At 43.1% G+C, this 22,355-nt stretch overlaps 1 protein-coding gene across 5 annotated transcripts in view; it reads left to right on the top strand.

The window, feature by feature from the left end:
* The first annotated feature begins 3 nt into the window (after positions 1–3).
* LSM3 (LSM3 homolog, U6 small nuclear RNA and mRNA degradation associated) overlaps positions 4–22,355 on the top strand; it is a 61,565-nt gene continuing 39,213 nt past the window's right edge. The window contains exons 1-4 of one of the 5 annotated variants that reach the window (XM_054700071.1): positions 6–113; positions 2,402–2,512; positions 5,329–5,424; positions 17,069–18,001. In XM_054700071.1, the coding sequence (XP_054556046.1) occupies positions 93–113; positions 2,402–2,512; positions 5,329–5,424; positions 17,069–17,242 (402 nt within the window). In that variant the 5' untranslated portion in view covers positions 6–92 and the 3' untranslated portion in view covers positions 17,243–18,001. Of the gene's footprint in view, positions 114–2,401; positions 2,513–5,328; positions 5,425–10,737; positions 11,053–17,068; positions 18,002–22,355 lie in introns of those variants that run through there. The other 4 variants (XM_037523670.2, XM_054700037.1, XM_054700099.1 and 1 more) reach the window with 4 other exon arrangements.

Here is a 22,355-nt window from a genome sequence, read left to right as displayed (position 1 = left end):
GTTTCGCACTTCCGGAAACTGGGTGGGCTAGCGGGGGGTAGAGGGGATTGCGTGCTCTCGCGAGAGGCGGGAAAGGGCGCAGGGTTTGAAACATGGCGGACGACGTGGACCAGGTGAGTCTTCTGAGGAGCTCTCTTCAGAGCGGCTTTCCCGCTACCCAGCACTGGGCCTCCTCGACTTTGCGTCCCAGGGCTGCTTCCTCCACGCTCACGAGAAGGCCGCCTATCATGCTTCCTCTTCCCGGTCGTCGCGGTCTTAAACTACCCCTTGTTAACCGTCCGCCCCCCCCCCCCAATTTTGCTTCAGGCTCTGAGATCTTTTCTGTTGGAAGCCCTCCTGAAAACTGGTTTATTCCTCATTCTCGTTATTTCCTTTCTCTTGAATAGCGGTAATTATCCTTGTCTGCCTCACGGAGCTGTGGGGATTCTGATAGCATGTAAGAAAGTTATTATCGTTCGTGAGCCTAACAATTCGACAAATACAAAGTGAACATCAGCTTTGTAAGACTAGGCGTCTTTCAAGGCACCAGGGACACAAGCACGGATATGCAGGTTCCCTGTCCACACTTGGAGCTTATATTTTGGGGAAGAACAGATAAAAAGTAAAGATCAGTGTTTGCTTCGGCAGCTCATATACTAGAAAGTAGAGGTCAGTACCAGCGATCTGTAGCAATTGTGTCGTGTTATGAAGGAAACAAGCTAAGAACAGATATTCAGAGTAAACTGAAGGTCCTGAAGGCTTCTTTATCTGTCTTCCCCAAATGCTCTTCCTCAGTTCCTTCGCGAATCACACCACATTCTTCAGCTTTCTGCTGGAATCTCACCTCATCAAAGAGGACTTCCCTATCCACCACAAAAAATGGCCATCCCTCCAGTCAGCTCGCCTTTTTTTTTTTAATATAGCGAGTTTCTTGTTCATATTAAATATATGCTTGTTTAATCCTGTCTTTCCCTGCTAGAATGTAAGTTCCTTATGGGCAGGGATTTTGTTTTGTTCACTCTTCTGTTCTTGGGGTCCAGAACAGTGCTGGAAACGCTCAAATATTTATTGAGTGAATGGATTGGATGATGTGAAGTCCTCTAAGAAAAGGCATCTTTAAGGAATGAAAGGGGTGGACGGTGGCTATCAGACTGAGACTTGAAAAGCAGTATATGTATAGTCTTATAGTATTATAATTATATGGCTCTCTCCCCACTAGAATGAGCTCCGTGAGGGCAGGGGCTGACTTCTATATCATTGTAATCCAGCAGTCCGTTGACTAGTGCAAAACAAACACCTGTTGAACAGGGTACAGGGATCAGTTGAAGTCAGGAATTTTTATTTTCTCATCTGGCCTTTTAAGACTGTGGAGTATAACATTCCATCATCTTCTTCCACTGGCCTTCTGTACTTACTGAAGCTCTCCTTGAATAATCTTAACTCTCCGGCTTTAACCATCCCTTCATTTGGATGACCCCAAGTCATCCTAACCCTGACCTTTCTGAAACTCTTTTTTTCCAGATTCTTCAGTAGCAATAAGGAGAGCCATTTATAAGTGCTTTGAATTTGTCAGGGACTATTTTATATACATTATGGTTCATTTTGTCTTCACAAGAATCATGAAAGTAAGGTTTTGGCATCCTTGTTTTGCAATCAAGGAAACTGGATACTAGATATGGCCTGATTTTTAATCTCAGTTCGTAAGTGTCAGAACCAGTAGTTGAAGACATGCTGCCTGACTTGAACGCCAGTGCTTTATACCAGTATTTTATACTGTCTCCTTAAAGTGTTCATCTTTCTGGTCACTTGGTACCTGGGTTGTGCTGCATTCATAATCTTCCCTCAAGGCTTCACTTCTGCTTAACATTCTGACTAGTGTGGGATAAGGCATTAAGTGAATATTTTTTCAATGATTAAATGATATTTGAGGTAAGGTTAAAGGGACTTTAAAATGATCTCGTAAGGTGGGAATTTTATGGGGACTATAACCAAGATGAAAATGCATACATTGTGCAAAAATGAAAAATGATGTAAAAATATATATATAAAATTTAAAAAAAATGGTCTCCAATACCCTGAAATTGGGTCACACAGTTTCTATTTTGGTGGGACAAAGTACAGACACCATTGTTTTGCTGTGTAACTCCTTCCTGTGTATGTTCCAACCCACATTTATGTATCGCCTGCTATGTGCCGGCAGTGTGCTATGCTAAGCCTTCATGGATGTCAAGTTAAGTCTCACAACAGCAGTGTTATGTAGGCAGTGTTACTGTTGTTACCCTCATCCATAAATTGGAGACTGAGGTGTAGAGAATTTCCGGCACTTGCCCTGTCACACACAGTATAGTAATAATTCAAACACTACAGTCTTTCTAATACTACATTACTGAGCCCCCCCCCTTTTTTTTTTTGTTTAAATCAGCAACAAACTACAAACACTGTAGAAGAACCCCTGGATCTCATTAGGCTCAGCTTGGATGAACGAATTTATGTGAAAATGAGAAATGACAGAGAGCTTCGAGGCAGATTACATGTAAGTAAATTTACTTACCATGAAATCAGATTATTATCATTGCTTCTTAGCCTGGCTCTTAAAATGTGAAAATGTGGGGGCCTCCCCGGTGGCGCAGCGGCTGAGCGCTGGGTTGCGAAGCTGCCCGCAACCTCTGCAGCACCGGTTCGATCCCCGGCTGCTCCCCGGCCACCGGAGGAGGGTCCCACATGGTGCGCGGACCTCTCCTGCTGCCCGCTGCTCCCCTCAGCAGTGTACTTCTTGCTCTGGTCTCCCCTCTGGCTCTGGTGAATTCTCTCACCCTCCCGCGCTTCTGACTGTACCCAGTGCTTGTATAAATTAAAAATAAATGAATAAATAAATAAGAAACAAATGTTTAAAAAAAATGTAAAAATGTGGCAGAATATTTTGAATGTAGCTAGAGGGAGGTGGAAAGTCACCCCAAATTTTACATGTTACCTTTTAATGAAAGTTGTGTATTTATTAAAGAATAATTTCTTTAATTTCTCCCCTTCTGTTTGTGACATTTACTTGTCCTCCATTCTTATTTAAATGTCCTTTAAAATACTGAATAGGTGTTTTGTTGTGGGAAAAATAATCTCCATGGGTGGGAATTGTATGGGGACTATAACCAAGATGAAAATGCATACATTGTGCAAAAGTGAAAAATGATGTAAAAAATATATATATAATTAAAAAAAAAAAGATCTCCTATACCCTGAAATTGGGTCACACAGTTTCTATTTTTGTGGAACAAAGTACAGACACCATTGTTTTGCTATGTAACTCCTTCCTGTGTATGTTCCAACCCACATTTTGTGCTGAAAAACAGCACAAAAGTACATAAGAGTACATACATTCCCTTGTTCATACTACTGTCAACAAACTAGGACTAGTTACGTAAAAAAAGTTAATAAAGGTAAAAAAGAACCCACATACCCACCAAAATCAAGACTTTCGTCTTTCAGATCTTTTGTGTATGCTTACATAGGGATACATGTATGCTCATTTGCATATGTTTGCACTTTTTGCAGAAACTATGAAAAGATATCACTACCTTTTTTTTAATTTTTTAAAAATTTTTTAAGTATCTTTTTTTTTTTTTTTTTTTTTTTTTTTAATTTATACAAGCACTGGGTACAGTCAGAAGCGCGGGAGGGTGAGAGAATTCACCAGAGCCAGAGCGGGGAGCAGAACAGGCAGAAGGACCGAAGCACACTGCTGAGGGGAGCAGTGGGCGGCAGGAGAGGTCTGCGCGCCATGTGGGACCCTCCTCAGGTGGCCGGGGAATAGCCGGGGATCGAACCGGCGCTGCAGAGGCTGCGGGCAGCTTCGCAACCCAGCGCTCAACCACTGCACCACCAGGGAGGCCCTGTACACATTTTTTGAGCACCATTTTTACTTGCTTTTTCTTGGAAATTGATGATGAATGCATGTTTCCTTTATGTTTTAATGACTGCATGGAATTCTGTATATGCCATGTACAGATAGTCATTATATGATCATGGAATGTAGATTGTTTTCCATTTCTTACAGCTATGAATAGTGCTGCGGTGAGCACTTTTCTACATATTTCTTTGTTCATTGCTTTGTGTGTATTTGCAAATATGTCTATAGAAGTCCCTGGGAGTAGTCCCATTTATTCATAGGGTATAAAGTAGATTTTGCCACTTCTTGTGATGTATTGCTTTCCTGAGTTGTTATCACTTCCGCTCTACTGTAAAGTGATTAAAAATAGTTCATTATGCTGGATACTATTCTAAGTGTTTTGTAGGTAGCTTAATGTTTATGATAACCCTCTGAAGGCAGATACTAATCATTCCCATTTCACACTGGAGGAAGCTCAGGTGCAGAAAGACAAAGTTACAAGGTGATACAGCCAATACAGGGAGAACCAGAATATGCACCTCTGCACCTGACTTTAGCCCTCCCTTAAGAACTGTAATTCCACCTTCCGTAAAACCTAGTTCAGGAACCTATGCTGGGAAGGGAAGGAAGGACTAGGGAGACCATGATCTTAACATACAGATTTCAGCGATGAGAAACACCAGGAAATGGAATAGTAGCAATTTTTTGCTGAGAATAGACTTGTGCTCCTTCACGTGGACCTGTGGTGCATGGTGAAACCCCCCAGATCAGACATGTTATCTTAACTGTTGCAGGCTTCTCTATAAGTAGCATGTACAGGTACCTGAGAGTATAATGCATGAACTCTGAAGCTGGAATCGGGGATATCCTTGAATATCTGAGTTGCAACATTTATTGATTGGACCCACAGAAGCTAGGCACAGTTCTGGCTAGGTTGTAAATGAGCAGGGTATTGCTCTCCTTACTTTACCTTGTGGTGTTTATGATGAGGTTGGGGGGGTGTTAGAAGGCAGTTTGCCTTTAGCATACTACAGTGCCATCTTAGCAGTTACATTTTATCTCTTTCACTGTATCTTTCTTATGCTGTTGCAGATGAAATTGAAGGATGACTGCTGTTAAGTGATGACAAATATGCTATTTTTCATAATTAAGTATTTATTATAAATTATGTTGCTGCTTTGGATAATAAGTAAGATGGACACTTATTAAAAAAACAATTTCACATTATTTTGAGTAAATACATTTTGGGACGTATTAAGTTTGTATTCTTATCAGGTCAGTTATCATTGGAGATAATTTGTGAGGAAATAGTATATTAGCACGATGATATTATTTTTTATTTGCATATAAAAATTTGTGGTGCAAGTGTTTATTTATAATTGAGCCATTTGCCTATTGTAAGCCCTATTCATTATTTTTTAATTTGATTATTAAATTTCTTGGTCCCTCACCCTCCATCATCCTCACAGGCTTATGATCAACATTTAAATATGATATTGGGAGATGTGGAAGAAACTGTAACTACTATAGAAATTGATGAGGAAACATATGAAGAAATCTATAAAGTAAGTCACTCAGTTCTATTGCTCTCCTTAAAATGGTGATTATTCTCAACATCCAACAATTTGACACCTATTCATGGACTCAGAGAGTATTGCAATAATTAAAAGCAAAGATTTTTGGGATCAGACAGACCTGGTATCTGTCTGGTAGTGTCCTGGCTACTTCCTACTTGGGCTACCTTAGGTAAAGGAATTGATTTTGCAGACTTAGTTTCCTTGTTAGTAAACAGGAATGCTACTGTTTACCTCATAGGATTGCCAGCATTCAATGAAATATAACAGTGTAAGGTGCCTGTGTTAGTAATAGCAGTAATACTGAGTAGTGTTCTTTAGTTTTGCATGGTTTTAATCTATCACTATTTAATAAAAACTGAAACTAAGAAATTTTAAGACTATATTAAAAAGAATAAATCTATAACGTTAACATTTTTATGAACAAAAACCTGTAAAACAAAACATTTAGTGAGATGTGTCTTTGTTTTTACATTTTTTGCAAATCTCTCAATTCATGACTTCATTGATGACATCAGGATTTTCACATTTTTTTTTCCGCATTTAATCTGTTGTAATATGTTATGGTTGAAGAAAATCTGACCTCACAGAGGTAGGTGATTGGAAAAGTGAGGAGTGTTTTTTATTGAAAATTGCCTTTGATATTACACAAAACTCAGCGAGTGGTAGTTTCGTAAAGGTTAAGTTGCTGTGCGGAATCTGAAGCCATATTGATGAACTGTTTGTACTCTTGTATGAAAATTCATTGGCATACCTAGCGTTTCAAATGGATCTTATATACATGTATGATTTTGTGACATCAAGGCCTGGTCACTTGGAAAATATTAGTTCACTGAGTCATGCATCATTTCTGGATGTTGCACATTTCTTTGTTAAGTAGTTCAAAAATTGTATTTGTTAATATCACCGAGGATCTTATCAGAAAGTCTTGGTATTGGGAAGTCATACCTGGATCATCATGGTTTAGTACGTGGGTTCAGATTTCAGGGGTCCTGGGTTCAAATCTTGACTCCCTAGCTTCCCAGCTACATAATTTTTTTTTTTTTTTAAGATTTATTTATTTATACAAGCACTGGGGTACAAGCCAGAGGCGTGGAAGGATGTGAGAATTCATCAGAGACAGAGCAGGGAGCAGAACAGGCAGAAGGACCAAAATACACTGCTGAGGGAAGCAGTGGGCGAGGCAGGAGAGGTCTGCCATGCCATGTGGGAATCTCCCTGGCTTTCTGGGAATCAAACCGGTGCTGCAGAGGCTGCGGACAGCTTCACAGCGCTGCGCTCAACCCGCTGTACCATGGGGGAGGCCCCCCAGCTACATAATTAAACCAAATCACCTAACCTGTCAGTGACTAAGTCCCATTGCCTGTAAAATCAGGATAATCACAGGACCATTTCCTAGGGCTATGGTGGATTCCTTAAGAGGTAACATGAAAAGCCCTCATATTAGCCTCATATTAGCCCTCATATTAGCCCTCATCGTGCTAATATACTATTTCCTCACAAATTATCTCCAATGATAACTGACCTGATAAGAATACAAACTTAATATGCGCCTCATAGCAGGCGCATACTAAGGGTTCAGATGTTAGCTTTTGTTAGTATTTGTAGCTCTGCTGTATCCTGGCTTTCCTCCTGACTCCTTTGCTAATTTTCTTTTTCCTTCTGAATATGGACCTTATTTTTCTTTATCTGCATTTTTTTTCTTTCAGAGATACTATTTAGTTACCGTTTAAGTTAGAAGCATTGAGTCTATAACTGTTATAGCATAAAAGCTTGTGCTCTTAACAGGTCTGATTGCAAATCCTACTGCTGGTCACTAGTTATGTGACCTTGGACAAGTTATATAAACTTCATAAGCCTTTGGAATCTCCTCTGTAAAATACTAGTAACTGTGCCTGCCTCCCAGGAGTATAAAAGGATGTGCTGGATTTGGTGCATGCAGAGCTGTGGCTTGTGTGAGCAGCGGTCATGATGATTGCTGATAAATCTGAATCCCCAGTTTCTTTCCTTTTCAGCACTGAACTATTCTCCCTTTGAAAATATTTCCAATTTGGATATTATCTCAGACTCGTACATCTGAAGCTAAACTCCTGGTGCTCATAAAATGAGGTCATTCTCAGTTACTTTTTTCTGTTCAGGATTTTCTTGGTTATTTAGACCATAAATCCCAGGATTTTCTTGGACCTCTCCCTTTCACTAACATCTGACCAGTAACTAATTCATTTGCTTCTTCCCTCGCCATGACCCTAGCTCAGGCACATGTCCATCTCCATTCCACCCACGTGTGACTGAATTTCTCTTAGACACCGCTTTGATTTGTCACAGTCGTGTTTAGAGGCTTTAAGACTTTCTGTGGCCTACAGAGCAAAGCACAAGTTTAGGCTAGTTTCCGATCCTCCAGTCTGGTTGTAACATTCCAATCTCCTTTAGCCAAGTTGATCCACTCACTGTCTTTATACTTACAGGGTTGTTAGCAACATTCAGCTTCTCATAGGCTATAGGGTTGAGAGGGTAAATTCCTTTCACGGGGGCTTCTGCCACTTGGCAGCTTGCTCTGTCAAACCTAGCAAGGTGGAAGTCAGTTTTGTGTGACATAGTCATGCTGGTAACATCATTACCTTTGCAGTATTTTGTTAGTTAGAAACAAGGCACATATGTCATTCCCCACTCGAAGGGAGTAAATTGCACAAGGCTGTGAATACCAGGAAGCAGAGATCATTAGGGACAATCATAGAAGCTGCTTTGTGAGCTTTGTGAGTTTGATTATCTGGTTCTGTAAAGACCAACAAGAGTGGGTGTTGCAGAACCCTCCTCGCCACACAGAGAACACAAACACCCCTACCCTCCAAGGAGGCAAACACAGAATGTCTGCTTCTGGGTCTGGATCCTCCACGTGATTTGCAACTGTCTTACCAGGCCCTCTTGTGTCCACTAGCGGTACACACTCCTATAAGCTAAAGAGAATGAAGTATTTGCCCCACCCATTCATCCACTGTAGAAGAGCAGGGGTAGGTTTTCCACCATAAAAATTCCTTTCAGAAATGAAAGACTAAGCACATATAGCAGTTAGTGGTTTTATCAGTGATCCGTACCCTGTGGAGGCGTGAGTGCCTCTGTTCTGGCAGCAGAAGCCTGTGATTAGATCAAGCATGTGCAATATTTGAGATAGACTAAAATGAATATTTTTTGTTACCTAGAATTCAAATTTAATTAGGTACCCTGCATTTTATTTACTAGATCTGGCAACTGATTGGGGGCGGCATGGCTTCTACAGCCAACCTCTTGCTTATGCTGGAAGACTGTAGTATGAAAGGTATTGTATTTTTAGACAGGCTATGCTTTCTTTGACAGTGCAGTTTCTTTAAAACATCAGATCTTGTAAGTTTCTGATCTGTTGACTCAGACAGTTCTATGAACCATTAACCTCAAAGTTCTCTCCTAAATACTGTTGTAGGCAATTTTATTTTCTTAATTCTTCTTTCCTCAAATGTTGCCTACCTTGAGGCCAATTTCTAATACAAATTTATGTGGGAAGGCAACACCCTTAATCTTATTTTTTCCCTCTGGGCTGAGTTTATTTAACTAAGAAGTTTTACTGGGTTTTGTTCCTCAAACCCATTTTTCCTACTGTCTTCTGCAGTTTGGAGTCTAAATAAACAGTTGGCTTTTCTCGCCCTGTGAATTTTCTTATAATCACTGCCAGAAAGCAGCTTGTTCTTGTCTGAACTTACCTTTTTACACTGCCTGGCTGAATACATCAGGTTAACAGCAGCACCCACTAACTTTTGGCTTTTTCTAACCTCTTGCCCCAGAAGGTAGAGGTTTCAGGGGGTCCTTGGGTTGCTCTCAGTGAAGCCAGTAGTTTTACCTGTTGTTTTGCTAGAGCTTCAGACAGTTCTTACCAGTTTCCTTTCTGCCTAGGAATGGACCCTGCCTTGTGCCCCAATACCCAGTCCATGTGTGTGTGCAGCAGCACGTAAAAGCAGTCTATAATGGCTCAGCACAGTAGAAGTTTATTTCTCATTCCTGTAACAGTCCCGAGTGGGATTTTAGGTATCACTTAAATAAAGAGGTAAGCTGAGGCAGGCTCAAAAATCTTCTTCCAAAATGATCCTGTTTGGAATAGCAGAGGAACTGTAATTCAGGACACACCAAGCTATATGCACGTCGTTGAGCATTTAGGGTGAACTTATGTGCAAGGGAGGGAAGGGTTGTTAGAGTCTGGCAAAATAGAAAACAAAAGGAGACCAGCCTTGAAAGCAGACAAAAGCAGCTTTGTCAAGAAATAGTGCTCATTTCAGCCCGTTTTATGAAGCCAATCAATCTGGGTCATCTCTTATCTATGCCTCTGGAAACCATAAACAACAACCTCCCAAAGTTGAAATGAGGCAACCTTTGACTAACTGCCCACCAGCTAAGAAAATTCCAGTGCTATAACCTATCACTGAGAGGAATGAACAGTCATTGTTTTCTCATTACATAAGCTGCTTAGTAATAATATATCTGTAAGTTTCAGTCTGTGTTTTGACTTGAGTGCTCTGGCTTGCAATCTGTCCTCTTGATGTTTGCATTATAAGCTTCTACCAATTACTATATTGTTGATTCGTTAGTTTGGCTTTGGTTGTCTGAACTCTTGACAAGTCCAAGCAACAAGGATAGAAAGATCTTGGCAAGTGTCCATTGGTCAAGGGATGAGTTTCAGTTTTCTGTAAATCCGGCATTTACAGCAAATCAGTCTCTCAGTCCTGAGAGCACGTGTATGAGATTTTCCATTTTCAGTTTTAGATTGAAATTCTTTCATGTAAGTCACCACAATAACTTCAAGGTGCTAGTCAGGAACCTGTCTGTTTTTCTATCTTATATTATCCCCGGCGTTCTCTGTTCTCTGAATCCATGGGGTGGGGGGTGGGAGGGGTGCAACAGGGGGACGTTCATGGGAGGTTTATGGGTAAATGAGTCATTTCGGTTAAATCCCCATTGTTTAAAACTCAGTCCTATGCCTGTCTCTAGCTGCAAGCGAATGTAAAAAAATGTAGTCTAGCTGTGTGCCAAGAAGAGGAGGAAAATGGGTTTTATGGGTGGCTCTTGTCACGGCCCTAATTACTGACATGCAGAAAAAGTAAGCAGTTAGTATTGAATAGCTTGGTTCTTTCTGCTATGAAGGTAAGTGATCAGGTTTTTCATTATGTTATGATGAGTCTGTTTGTTCATTTGTTTTTGTCTTTTCATATTTCTCTCACAAAAAAATAAATAATACTACATATTTGTATAAATGTGTTCTGTTTTTTTTTTTTCCTCTTCCAGTCAACAAAACGGAATATCCCGATGCTCTTTGTCCGGGGAGATGGTGTTGTTCTAGTTGCCCCTCCATTGAGAGTTGGCTGAAACAAAGAATTTATCCCATGTGGAAAATAGGAGACTTTGTGCGATTGCTCTTTAGATGTAGAAGATGCTCAGAGACACCTGCGTAAATTTTGATATTAAGAAATGATCAAGGATTCTTCCACTCCTGAAATGTGTTGATTTGCAGATAACTCACAATTTCTTAAGCTAAATGGCATTTTTATTTTTCTCCAACCCTTCCAATAAATGTGGTCAACAAGGCCGAAAACCTTTTCAGGAGTTAATTTGCTCCAGTTGTTTTTTTCAAACACTTTTTTTTTTTTTTTGTAAAATTAAACTTGTTCCCTTTTTTATTTTTTAAAAATGCAGTCTCCTGTCTTGTGAATTCCTTCCAGTAAACACACACGTCTTACATTCACACATGTATATTACATCTGCTGTACTTGAGGCATCAGGATGAGTCCTGAGAACTATAGTTTTTTGTTTCCTTCCTTAAGTCTTTAGGGTTTTTAAACCAGCAATTGCAAGAGTGAGATTAGTGCTGATGAAGAATGCATACGTAGGGGGTGCCATGAGAGCGCAGAAACTCTTCTGCATTGGAGAGCGTTTGGTGGTTGTGACGTGTCGTTGTGCACATTAACACTGCAGTGGAAGGCAAGCAGGATCTGGTGCTTCTCTCTGGCCTGATGTCCTTGGGAAGTCAGGTCAGTGGTTGTATACCTGTTCAGCTTGGTCATGGCTGCTCATACTACAGTATTTCATGACTCAAAAAAACCATTTTTCCCACTCTTGGATCACAGATCGTTAATGAATAGAGATCTAAAACAACATATATCATTGGAACAGTACACAAAGTGGCTAAAAGTAAAGCTATTTATATTTCTAGCTTCAGTCGATTCTTAATGCTTGTGTTTTAATCTCTGAGATTGTTTTAAGACAGGAATTAGTACCTGACATCCTCCACTAAGTTGGTTGTACCATTTTGAAATGTAGAAAATGCAATATTTGGATGTCTTCTCTGTAAATAATGCTGAATGTGTGTTTGTTAATCTACTATCAAGTGTGATATGCTAACATATGCATGTTTTAAGCCATGTGCAAGAAAAATACTTTTGGTAGACATTGTGTGAAAACGTTTCTCTTTCATTTTTTATTGGAGCTGCCTCTTACTCCCCCTTCCCCCCAAGTTAAGGAGGAAGGGAAAAGCAAGTGTGGGAAGGCTGATAGAGCTTTTTTCTTACTTGAGTAGAAGGGGGAGAACCTCCTTCCCTGATGCTCCCCCATACTTTTCCCTTGGGTTTTAGTCATTCTGGGAGGTGACCTGCTTACAGCTAGCTCCCTGTTCTCTGTTGAAACTTGGGACTTGTGGTCCTGGTGGTAGTAGGTGGTCATCCTTTGCTTGACCCTTTCTGAGTAGAACTCTTGCCTAAATGATGGTGATGCTAGTGCACAATAATAGTTGTCATCATTTGTTAAATAAACAGCACCCAGCCAGGGCATTCTGTTTTCAAATTCCTATTTAACCCATACAGCAACTATGTGCAGAATGTTACAGGAAATTAAAGCTCAGAGAACTTAAGTTACTTCCCTGGGGTTACACAGCTAGTACATGGCATCAGGATGTGACTCTGCTGAACTACCAGGGAGCCCGTGTGACGGACATGCTGCAAAGACCCTGATTCTCGGTATAAATTGGCTCCTATGGTCCACGCACAGCATGCCTGGCTGTCTGGCCCTTTTATCTACCCTGCCTCCAGTCCTCTCAGCATTGTGTTTATTTTAAATAGCTTCTGATAGGCCTACCTACTGAACACTTTCTACTCCATCCCTGGTCACATTACTCTTTTCTACTAGAACTGATAAGTTAAACTGGAAATTTAGCTATGGGGACTATGTAAATGAAACATGTTTGTACACATGAAACTCAGCTGCAACATACAAATGTCCACTCACCCAGATGCCAAGGTGCAGGGAGGGGAGCAACAAAAGACTGCGTGCAGGATCACCATCTGCGTGTTACCCAACAGGAGGCTTTGTGAGTTTTCCGAGCCCTGTTGGAGCTCAATCTCCCTGCCTAGAGGGTAGGAGCTGGACTCAGGCCAGAACAGGGGCAGTTAGATCAGTGCCCTGCCACACACAGCCCTCTGCATCTGCAGGTAGCAGGGGTGCTCTCCTCTATGGGGCTGCGTAGTCAGAGTGCCCCTGGCAGCCAGGCCTTGGACTTCAGAGACCACAGCCAGCTGGACTGGTGACTGCTGGTTTCTGCAATATGATGTCACGGTGTCCTAGGGGAGCCTCTGGCCATCTTTTCAAGTTAAAATCATCAGCAATTTTGACGATTTTCACACATTTCAAATAGTGATTTATTATTTTTTTTAAGTTCTGCCCAAACTAGAGATGTTATCTTTATCCACAATAAGAGACAGAAACTGGTTTCACACACCCTCTTACTACATATTGTACTTGGCGGTTGCCCACATTACTTTCAGTTTGTGGGAAGAGGTGGAAAGTTACCTTGTGTGAGCATTGCCAGCTGTGAGCAATGCTCACCTATGTTGGAGAGTGAAAGCAAATGAAAATTCTGCAGTCATCCTGGCAGGATCAAGAGGCACACTTGATGTTTTTATCATTCAGCTCTGCTGAGCTGTGGGTTTCATTCTTGGGCAAGCACTACCCTGTGACCTTGAGAATGTAGAGAGCTCTGATTGGCCAGGCCTGAGTCACGTGCCCATCCTAACACTAATTGCAATATTATCCCTGTCTGAGTGTAGAGAGAGGGCTGGTTCTCTAAAAGGAGCCAGAGTGGATAGGGGCCGGAGACAAGGATTGTCTGTTACGTGAGGATAACTTGTCTGATGTATAAGAAGAAATAAACCTTTTGATACTTGATTATTAGTAACTTGTTTCTTGCAACACACCTTATAGTGGAGATACCAATTTGAAGTAACTCTGGGATCTAGTAGGCCATGGAGCATCCTGAAGCAAATCCATGTGTGTGGAGCTTAGACTTGTTCTGTGAGTGGGCCTGGTGGTGGCAGGAGTCCTTTGGTGTTCTAGGGGAGGGACCTCCATCACAGGATGTTTTAGGGTGAGAGTCATTATTGGGGTCCTCAGAGCTCTGAGGAGGGTGGGATACTTACTTGTATGTGAGTGAAGAACATGGAGCCCTGTCAGATGTGCTGCTGCTTGTGAGGAGGGGCCATATTCATGCCTGGCTTGAGGCCTGGCCAAGAGTTTGTCCTCAGTGCTGAATGACAGTAAACCACTGGAAAACCAGTGCCAACACTCTGGATGGAAAGATGGTACTTGTTCTTTCCTCCAGCTTTATTGAGGTATAATTGACAAAATTCTGAGATATTTAAAGTGTGGGTCCTGGTGGTTTGATACATGTTGTGAAAGGCTTCCTCCTATCTGGCTAGTTAACAATTCCATCACCTCATATATTTAGTTGTTTCTCTTTGGTGAGGACACTTAATTTCTACTCTCAGCAAATTTCAGCGACATAATACAGTGCTGTCAACTAGCCACTTGGTTTTGCACTTGATCCTGAGACCTATTCATCTTACAGCTGAACCCTGTACCCACTCCTTCCCTATTGCCTTCACCCCCCAGCCCCAGGCAGCCACTTTTCTACTCTGTTACTAAGAATTTGGCTTTTTTTTTAAAGATTATTTATTTATGCATACAAGAAATGGGGTACAGGACAGAGATGTTGGGGGTGAGAGGATTCACCGGAGACAGCGGGGAATAGAACAGGTGGATTGACTGAAATACACTGCTGAGGGGAGCAGTGGGCGAGTCAGGAGAGGTCTGCTGCACTATGTGGGTAGCTCCCTGGCCGGGGATCGAACGCATGATGCAGTGGCTGTGGACAGCTTCATAGGTTGTGTTTTAACCTCTTGTGCCACCAGGGAGGCCCTGAATTTGCCTTTTTTTTTTTTTTTTTTTTTTTTTTTTTTAGCATTCTTCATACAACTAGTCTTTTTTCTTCTGGTTTGTGTCACTTAATCTAGTTCCCTCAATTTCCACCTGTGCTGTTGGCAGTGGCAGGGTTTCCTTCTTTCTCGTGGCTGAATAGTATTTCATTTTACATATGTATTTGCATTTCTAATTTTGCCACATTTTCTTTATCCATGTAGGGCAAATGCTGCTTTCAAACATGAAATTCGCACATAGTCTTCATGTACTTGCGGCTTCCTCCACGTGTCTGGGAGATGCTTCCCTCGTTGCCCCTCTAGTCCTCTTGCCCTGTGACCACTACCTGAAGGAGCATCTTATCCCAGCTGCAAATGAGAAATGAGACAAGGCCAAGTATTTAAATCCCTTTTAGATCCATTGCCCAATTTTAATACCTAGAGCATGTAGATGCTTACTTTCTTGACTGCTTCTAGACGCTTCCTGGCTGTGGAAGCAACATGCTCCGTTGCAGTTTCTGATATTGGTTACTTCAGAGGAATGTTTACTTGGCACTCATTCTACCTACCTACTGTGCTGTGGGGATATGGGCTCTGGGTGTTCAAGGGACCCCTCCCAAAGTTGCCTTGGTGTGTTGGAAAACTCACCACAAAGGGTCTAGAAGTGTGGCATCGGGTGAACATGGCTTTAAATCCCGTCTGTGCTATGTACCTGCTGGACACTTACTTTGGCCCTAAGGTCAGTCGTAAGGATTTACAAGCATCTGTATAGATGCTGAGGATTGCCTGGAATGTTACTGACATGTCACAGACACCAGGTGCAGAAGCCACAGAAGTGGAGCAGTGTTAGGAGGCCAGTGCGCTTGCTGAGGACACCCCATCATATTGCATCTGTCCTTGTTTTTCTTTTAAAAAAAAAAAAAAAAAAGATTTATTTATTTATTTATACAAGCACTGGGTACAGTCAGAAGCACAGGAGGGTGAGAGAATTCACCAGAGCAGAGCAGGGAGCAGAACAGGCAGAAGGACCGAGGTACACTGCTGAGGGCAGCAGCTGGCGGCAGGAGAGGTCTGCGCGCCATGAGGGACCCTTGCCTGGCGGCCGGGAATGGAACCGGCACTGCAGAGGCTGCGGGCAGCTTCGCAACCCAACGCTCAACCACTGCGCCACCGGGGAGGCCCTGTCCTTTTTCTTAAGCCAATCAAAAATTATCAAATGTCTAAGTGCCAACTCTGTCAATAGAGAGCTAAACAAGACAAGCTGAGTACACAATTCCGAGAGCTGTGAAGGACTTGGAGGTAGGTGACATGTGACAGTGACTGGAAGAGGACAGTGGGGGTTTGTTTAAGGAGGCAGCATCTGAGCCATAGGAGGGTGCCAGCCTGTCCCCTGGGGATTGTTTTTTTTGTTTGTTTTCGTTTTTTGTTTTAAAACAGCAGGAGTACAGGCCGTTGCAGCCCTGGAGCTCTAAAGCAACAGCAGCTTGCCTGGTTAAGGGTAGGCTAGCAGGGTCGGCTAGGAGACCTGCGGGCTAGAGGACAGTGAGCGGAGGGAGAATGAGGAGGCCAGATCAGAACCACAGCAACTGACCTGTAGTTCGGCACCTTGGTGGTATAACTGCGGGAAGGAGCTCGAGTGGGAAAGACACTTTCTCAAGGCTACAGGCAAGTCCAAACTAATCTAGTTCTGCAGCTTAATTGGACCGTGTGACTCACTCCTGGGGCTCGCTCCCCAGCAGGCCTGGGGCTGAGCCACGTGCAGTGCACCAGACTTCTGATCAGACACAAACATTTCCTGTCCTTTTCCCCCTTTTTTTTTTTGTGTGTGGGGTGGGGGGTGCGGGGGGTGGTGGTACCCAAATGTGTGTACTGGGATGGTTTCCCACCCATCTTGGGTCAGGGTGCTTTCAATGCTGCCTCCATCTGAAGCCGCATCCTCTGGAAGCCCCACTTGTCCTCCAGTAGGTTGGCGGGGCAGTGGGCAGCACACACACACCCTGTGTCCGGCTAAACACTCACTCCAGGCAGTTCTCTATGAAGTAGGGCTGGGGGCTCTGCACCAGGCACTGCTTTTTCTTTTCCCTTAATAAATTAGGATTTTCTTAAAAACATGCATAGTTTGATAGAGCAATGAGGAAGTTTCATTAGCAAAACAATAATAAAGAGTTTATCTGCTGCAAGAATTTAAAAGTTTTCAGGGTAGGAAATTAGTGCTAAGCTGGCACCTCCTGAGTTTCCCGAGTCCAGCGGGTTCAGGGACAATGTCTCATTTTCCTCTGCTAGAGCAGGTCTCTTTTAACAATTTTCCCTTTTGGAATTTAATGTTGTCAGAACTATCAATAGCACTGTATTCAGTTTTGTTTTGTTTTGTTTTTAAGAAAAAAAGTGTCACAAAAGAAACAATGCACATCTTGCAGTCATCACAGCATCGCAGGTTCGCCTGCACCACGTACTTCCTCTTCTGGAGATGGGTGCAGGAGGGAGCCCTCCCCAATCAGAAGGCCGTCGTCACCTCTGGAAAAGTTCCTGTCCTTGGGAGGGAAGGGTTCTGAGTATGGCTGCTGGGGGAAAATGACTGCTCCCTACCCCTCTGTGGGACCCAGTGGGAAGAGCACAGGGTTAGATATCAAACACTCAAAACTTAGCTCTGTCACCCTGTGTTTTGTGAACTTTGGCAAACCTCTCACCCTTTCTGGGCCTCAGTTCCAGCTGTGAAGGGCAATGCAGGAGTTTGACCCCTAAGGTGCTTCTAACCCAGGCTTTCGAGAAAGCACCCCTAAACTCATGTCTTCGTTATCAACACCAGATGGTGCTGTGCTCTTTGCTTTTCAACCTTAACTTGTCTTGGTTCGTAGTCAAAATACATTAATGTTGGCCAGCGATGCCTCTGTCATTTATTCCCTTCAATCCAGTTTGTAGAACTCTGACCCCACATCACCCAACTGCCAGGATCAAAGAAAGAAAGAAAACCTAAGTGCTGTTTAGGCCCCAGAGAGCAAGTTGTAAGATAAAATGCCGGTCTAGTTGTACCCAGAGCCTGTGAACAAAATGAAATGGTAGACAAAGCCTCACTCCAGCCAAAATAGCTGTTGTCAGCACCTTGTGCTGTGTGTGTAGTTGGCTGGTGGTGGGAGCTCCTGGCGGCTTTTAAGATAGGGTCCCCCCTACTCCTGTGAGCACTTTTTTTACCGGCTCCTGACTCAGGTCTTCGTCTGTACAGTGTCGTTTGAGCTTAAGTATTATGTGTTGGGAAGGCCTGGGATCATTCTGTTACTGATTAAAAAACCTAAGTTTGATATTCTTGAAAATTCCTGCATATGGTATCTGACAGTGTGCTAGGGAACGCATGCAAACTGTCAAGAAGCCTTGTGTTCATACTTCAGTACAACTGCCTGCGAGTTGAATGACATACTCCGCCTCTCACCCTCAGTTTCCTCCTCCATAAAATGAGCGCCACAGTGCCCACCTCATGATGATGGGCTGAGGATTCAGTGACGTCCATAAGGGGCACAACTCGGGGTCTGGCATCCACTGGTACTCAGTATACCTTTGTTACCCTTCATTGAACCAGAAGCTCCATATAACATGCTTCCTGTCTCTTAACTGCTTTCCAGGCCTGTGGTTGGTCCACATAGAGAGACGATACGTACATGTTTACCTGATTTCATGGCAAGGTTCAAAGCCATTCTGAGTTGATGGTTTCTGCCTCGCTGAGTCTACAACATGTAAAAGATAATCTCATTGATCTCTTCTTGTATTGTTTTCCCTTTATAACTTTTCTAGGCTGAAGACTGCTAGAATCTGGGTTGTAATAGCTAATCACGATCAGGGTGTAGAAGCCCAATGAGGAGGACAGGGTGGCTACCCCTTTGCAGTCTCCCCCTCCACCTCCTGAATTCTCTGCAGTGTGTTTCTCAGTTCAGCTTTACGGTACAGAGAAATGAGTGGAACCAGCTTGGTGAACAAGGTCACCCAACAGCATCACGAGATGATGACATCACTGTCAGCTCCTGCCCAGGAAAAACCCAGGGCTCAAATAACCGAGGGAAAGGGCAGGTCATCTTCATGGCAAGTTGACAGAGCAGGGTGCAGGCTGCCATCAAATGCCAGGCCTGGGAGTGTTGCTAAAAATGACCAGGGCCACACCTGCCTCAGCTCAGTTTGCAGTGGGGAGCTTTGCTGCCCTCGCTTGTCCGGGACAACAGAATATCACCAACAGGTTCAGTTGTTGGTTTGTTGTTTTTTTTTCTTCCCATTTCCTAGAAGAAAGGTTACCAACTGCCAGAATCAAAATAGAATTGTGAATCGTGTCACAGGAATCCTGTCCAACCCAAGCACACTCAATGTGTAACGGCCTTGAGGGGATAGAGCAGATCAACAGAATCTCAAAGTTATCACTTTGTTGGGACTGACATCTCCTAAGACCTCTGCTTGGCCTCCCTCCCCAGGCTAGCTGTGTTTGGTGGCAAGTGAGTTGTTTTTTTAGTGCCCTGGAGGGACACTGTTACTTAGAAGAGCCTGATGCAAAAATCCTCATATCAGGAATCCCTTTGTGAAAGTAAGTAGTTGTCCCCAGCTGTAGCCATTTCTCACGTTCATGGTTTTATATCTTTATTTTTATCCTTAGCTTAAATTTTTAATCATTCCTAATGGTTTAACATAGTTTTCCAGGTAGTAGTGAAATAGCCATGATAACTTTCCTGAAGAACAAGTAAAAACTAACAAAACATTCAGTGCTTTACATGATTTGTCTCTGCTATATGTTATGAATATTATGTCTGAAAACTAAAAAACACATGAAATTTACTATCTTTTGAAGTGTATAGTTCAAGTGTTAAGTAGATTCACATTTTGTGCAACAGACATTAAGCGCTCTTAAAGCAAAGTGGGATGTCTTCATCGATAATTAGAGACATCCCTATTTGCCACGTCCTTCTCCCGTAATACTTGATTACTATGCCTAAATAGACTTTTCAAGCGTTCAAAGCTTTGGAAAGTAACCCTAAAGAAAGTCCATGAGCGATACTTAAATCCGGGGAGCACTTAGAGGAGGCTGGGAAACTATCTCATCCTTTATGTATTGCAGTCCAAACTCAGGAGGAGAGTTGGCTTTGAGGCTGTCTGATGAGAGTCATGGGTTAGGCATTTGGATCATGTCATCCCTGCTTCAAGCCTCAGTGGCTTCCCATCTCACCAGAGTGAACTCTAGCCGCCTGACCCATCCCTTCCCTCCCGGTCCTTCCCTGCCCACCTCTCTGACCTCATCTCCTTCTACCCAGCCACACTGGCCTTCTTGCTGGCCCATCACATGTCAAACTCATTCTCTGCTAGACCTTTGTATTTACTCCTATTGCTTTCTAGACAATCTTTTCACCTAGTGCTGAGCAATGGAAATACTATGAAGCATAGAACTTTCTCAGTGCTCAGGCCAGTCCAATACCAATTAAGTCATAATCTCCAGGACCTTAAAAATCAGTATTTCAATGCAAGATAACTCTCCAGGTCTTTGTGTCCTAGGTGAGAGATTCTCAGAACATGGTCCCCTGGAAACTTGTTAGAAAGGCAGTTTCTTAGACCTCACCCTAAACTTACTTAAAGTAGAACTTAGGACTGTGGTATTTTTACAAATTCTCCAGGTATTTCAGATGCCTGCCTAAGTTTAAAAACCATTGCCCTGGGCCTCCCCTGGTGGTGCAGCGGTTGAGCGCTGGGTTGTGAAGCTGCCCGCGGCCTCTGCGGCACCGGTTCAATCCCTGGCTGCTCCCCGCCCACCGGAGGAGGGTCCCACATGGCGCGCAGACCTCTCCTGCCGCCCGCTGCTCCCCTCAGCAGTGTACTTCTGTCCTTCTGCCTGCTCTGCTCCCCTCTCTGGCTCTGGTGAATTCTCTCACCCTCCCGTGCTTCTGACTGTACCCAGTGCTTGTATAAATAAATAAATAAATCTTTAAAAAAAAAAAAAGACATTGTTGAAAGTAATAGAAGACACAAAGAAATGGAAAAATATTACCTGTTCATGAATTGGATAAATCAACATTGTCAAAATGATCATCCTACCCAAAGCAATATAGAGATCCAATGGAATCATAAAAACAAAAAAACATTGCCCTATGTTCTTTTTTTTTTTTTAAGATTTGTTTATTTTATACAAGAGCTGGGGTACAGGCCAGATGCATGGGAAGATGAGAGGATTCACCAGAGACAGAGGGGAGAACAGAACAAGCAGACTGATGAAATAACTGCTGAGGGGAGCAGCGGGCGAGACAGGAGAGGTCTGCTGCGCCATGTGGGACTCTCGCCGGCCGGCTGGGATTGAAACGGCACTGCAGAAGCTATGGACAGCTTCACAGCACGGTGCTCAACTGCCTGCGCCACCGGGGGAGGCCCATCGCCCTATGTTCTTGGTGCTAATTATGTGGCTTGTGGACCAGCAGGATAATCACCTGGAAACTTTTTAGAAAAGCAGACTGACACCATCCCAGCTGATCATTCTGACCAAGGGAATCAGAATCTGCACTTCAGCAAGCTCCCCATGCTCTCTTATGCATATGAAAGTGTGAGACGCTTCCACACTCTGTCCCCTGAGAGCATCTAGAAGCAGTCACATGAGAGCAGCAGGCCCTTACCTAGTACTTAGATCTTGAATTCTAAATATCTTTTTACACCACAAGGAACTGGACTCATTGGAGGAAGGGAAGGGAAAGTACAGGATAAGCCTAAAACATCGTATTGTCCAGAAAGCAAGGGAATGCTTGAAGAATGCTGGGGACATGGCAGGAAGACAGAGGGGCCAGAAAAGGAGCCCTCACTGGCCACATCCAAGATGGCTCTGATAGTGGTAGGTTATAAACCCATCAAATGAAATAAAAAACTTTTGAGTTCATCGAGTTATAAAGAAATAATTATTTAAAAATGAGGGAGAAGGAAAGACTTCATTGTAGAATACCAACAAGTAAGTATAGAAGGAAAGATGGAGCAAGATTCTTTGTGAGTGCTAAAACTAGGGACAGAGTATTTGATCAAATAACCCACAAATGACTTATTCGTTGCCAAAGGGAAAATAGTCAACTCATTTACTGTCTCCTTCCACTCGAAGGTGTCATTAGCATAGAGATTTTCCTGTCTTGATATACCCCCCATTTCAGTGGCCCCTTCAGTACCAAGGAGGCAGCTCAGGTGTATGTGTTAAAGCATGGAGATAAGGCTGAGTCTCATCCTACAGATGAGAAAACCATGCACCACCCAGCCTCCTTCCTAGCCCTGCTGCTGACGGTCTGGCTGTGTAAGAGCTACTGTTTCTTGAGCATCTATGATGGCCCAGACTTTATTTACAATTTCTCATTTCATACAGTGATCCTGCCACTCATTCATTTAGCGGATAGGAACTAAGCACCTGTCGTCTGCTAGGCACTAAGAAGTACTAATTGACAAAAGAACCTCGTGGAGCTTGCTGGGCTCGAAAGAGCTGGCTGAGAGAACCAAGACTTAGAAAGGTTGCCCAGCTTTGAAGTCACACAGCAAGCACGTGGACAGCTGGGAAGCTAACCAAAGCCCGCGCTCTCCCACCGCTGGTGACAAGCTGTCTCAAAGGAGGGAAGCTGCTGTGAGTTGGTCCACTCCTCAGGTGGCTCCCTCAGAGCTGTCACACCACCTGTGTCCCTTGACCTC

The sequence above is a fragment of the Talpa occidentalis genome, unplaced genomic scaffold (genome assembly GCF_014898055.3).
Source record: "Talpa occidentalis isolate TD23 unplaced genomic scaffold, MPIMG_talOcc4v2.1 talOcc4.10, whole genome shotgun sequence".
NCBI classification, from domain to species: domain Eukaryota; kingdom Metazoa; phylum Chordata; class Mammalia; order Eulipotyphla; family Talpidae; genus Talpa; species Talpa occidentalis.
Note: the sequence above shows the minus strand (reverse complement) of the source record. Positions and strands in the feature narration are given on the sequence as shown.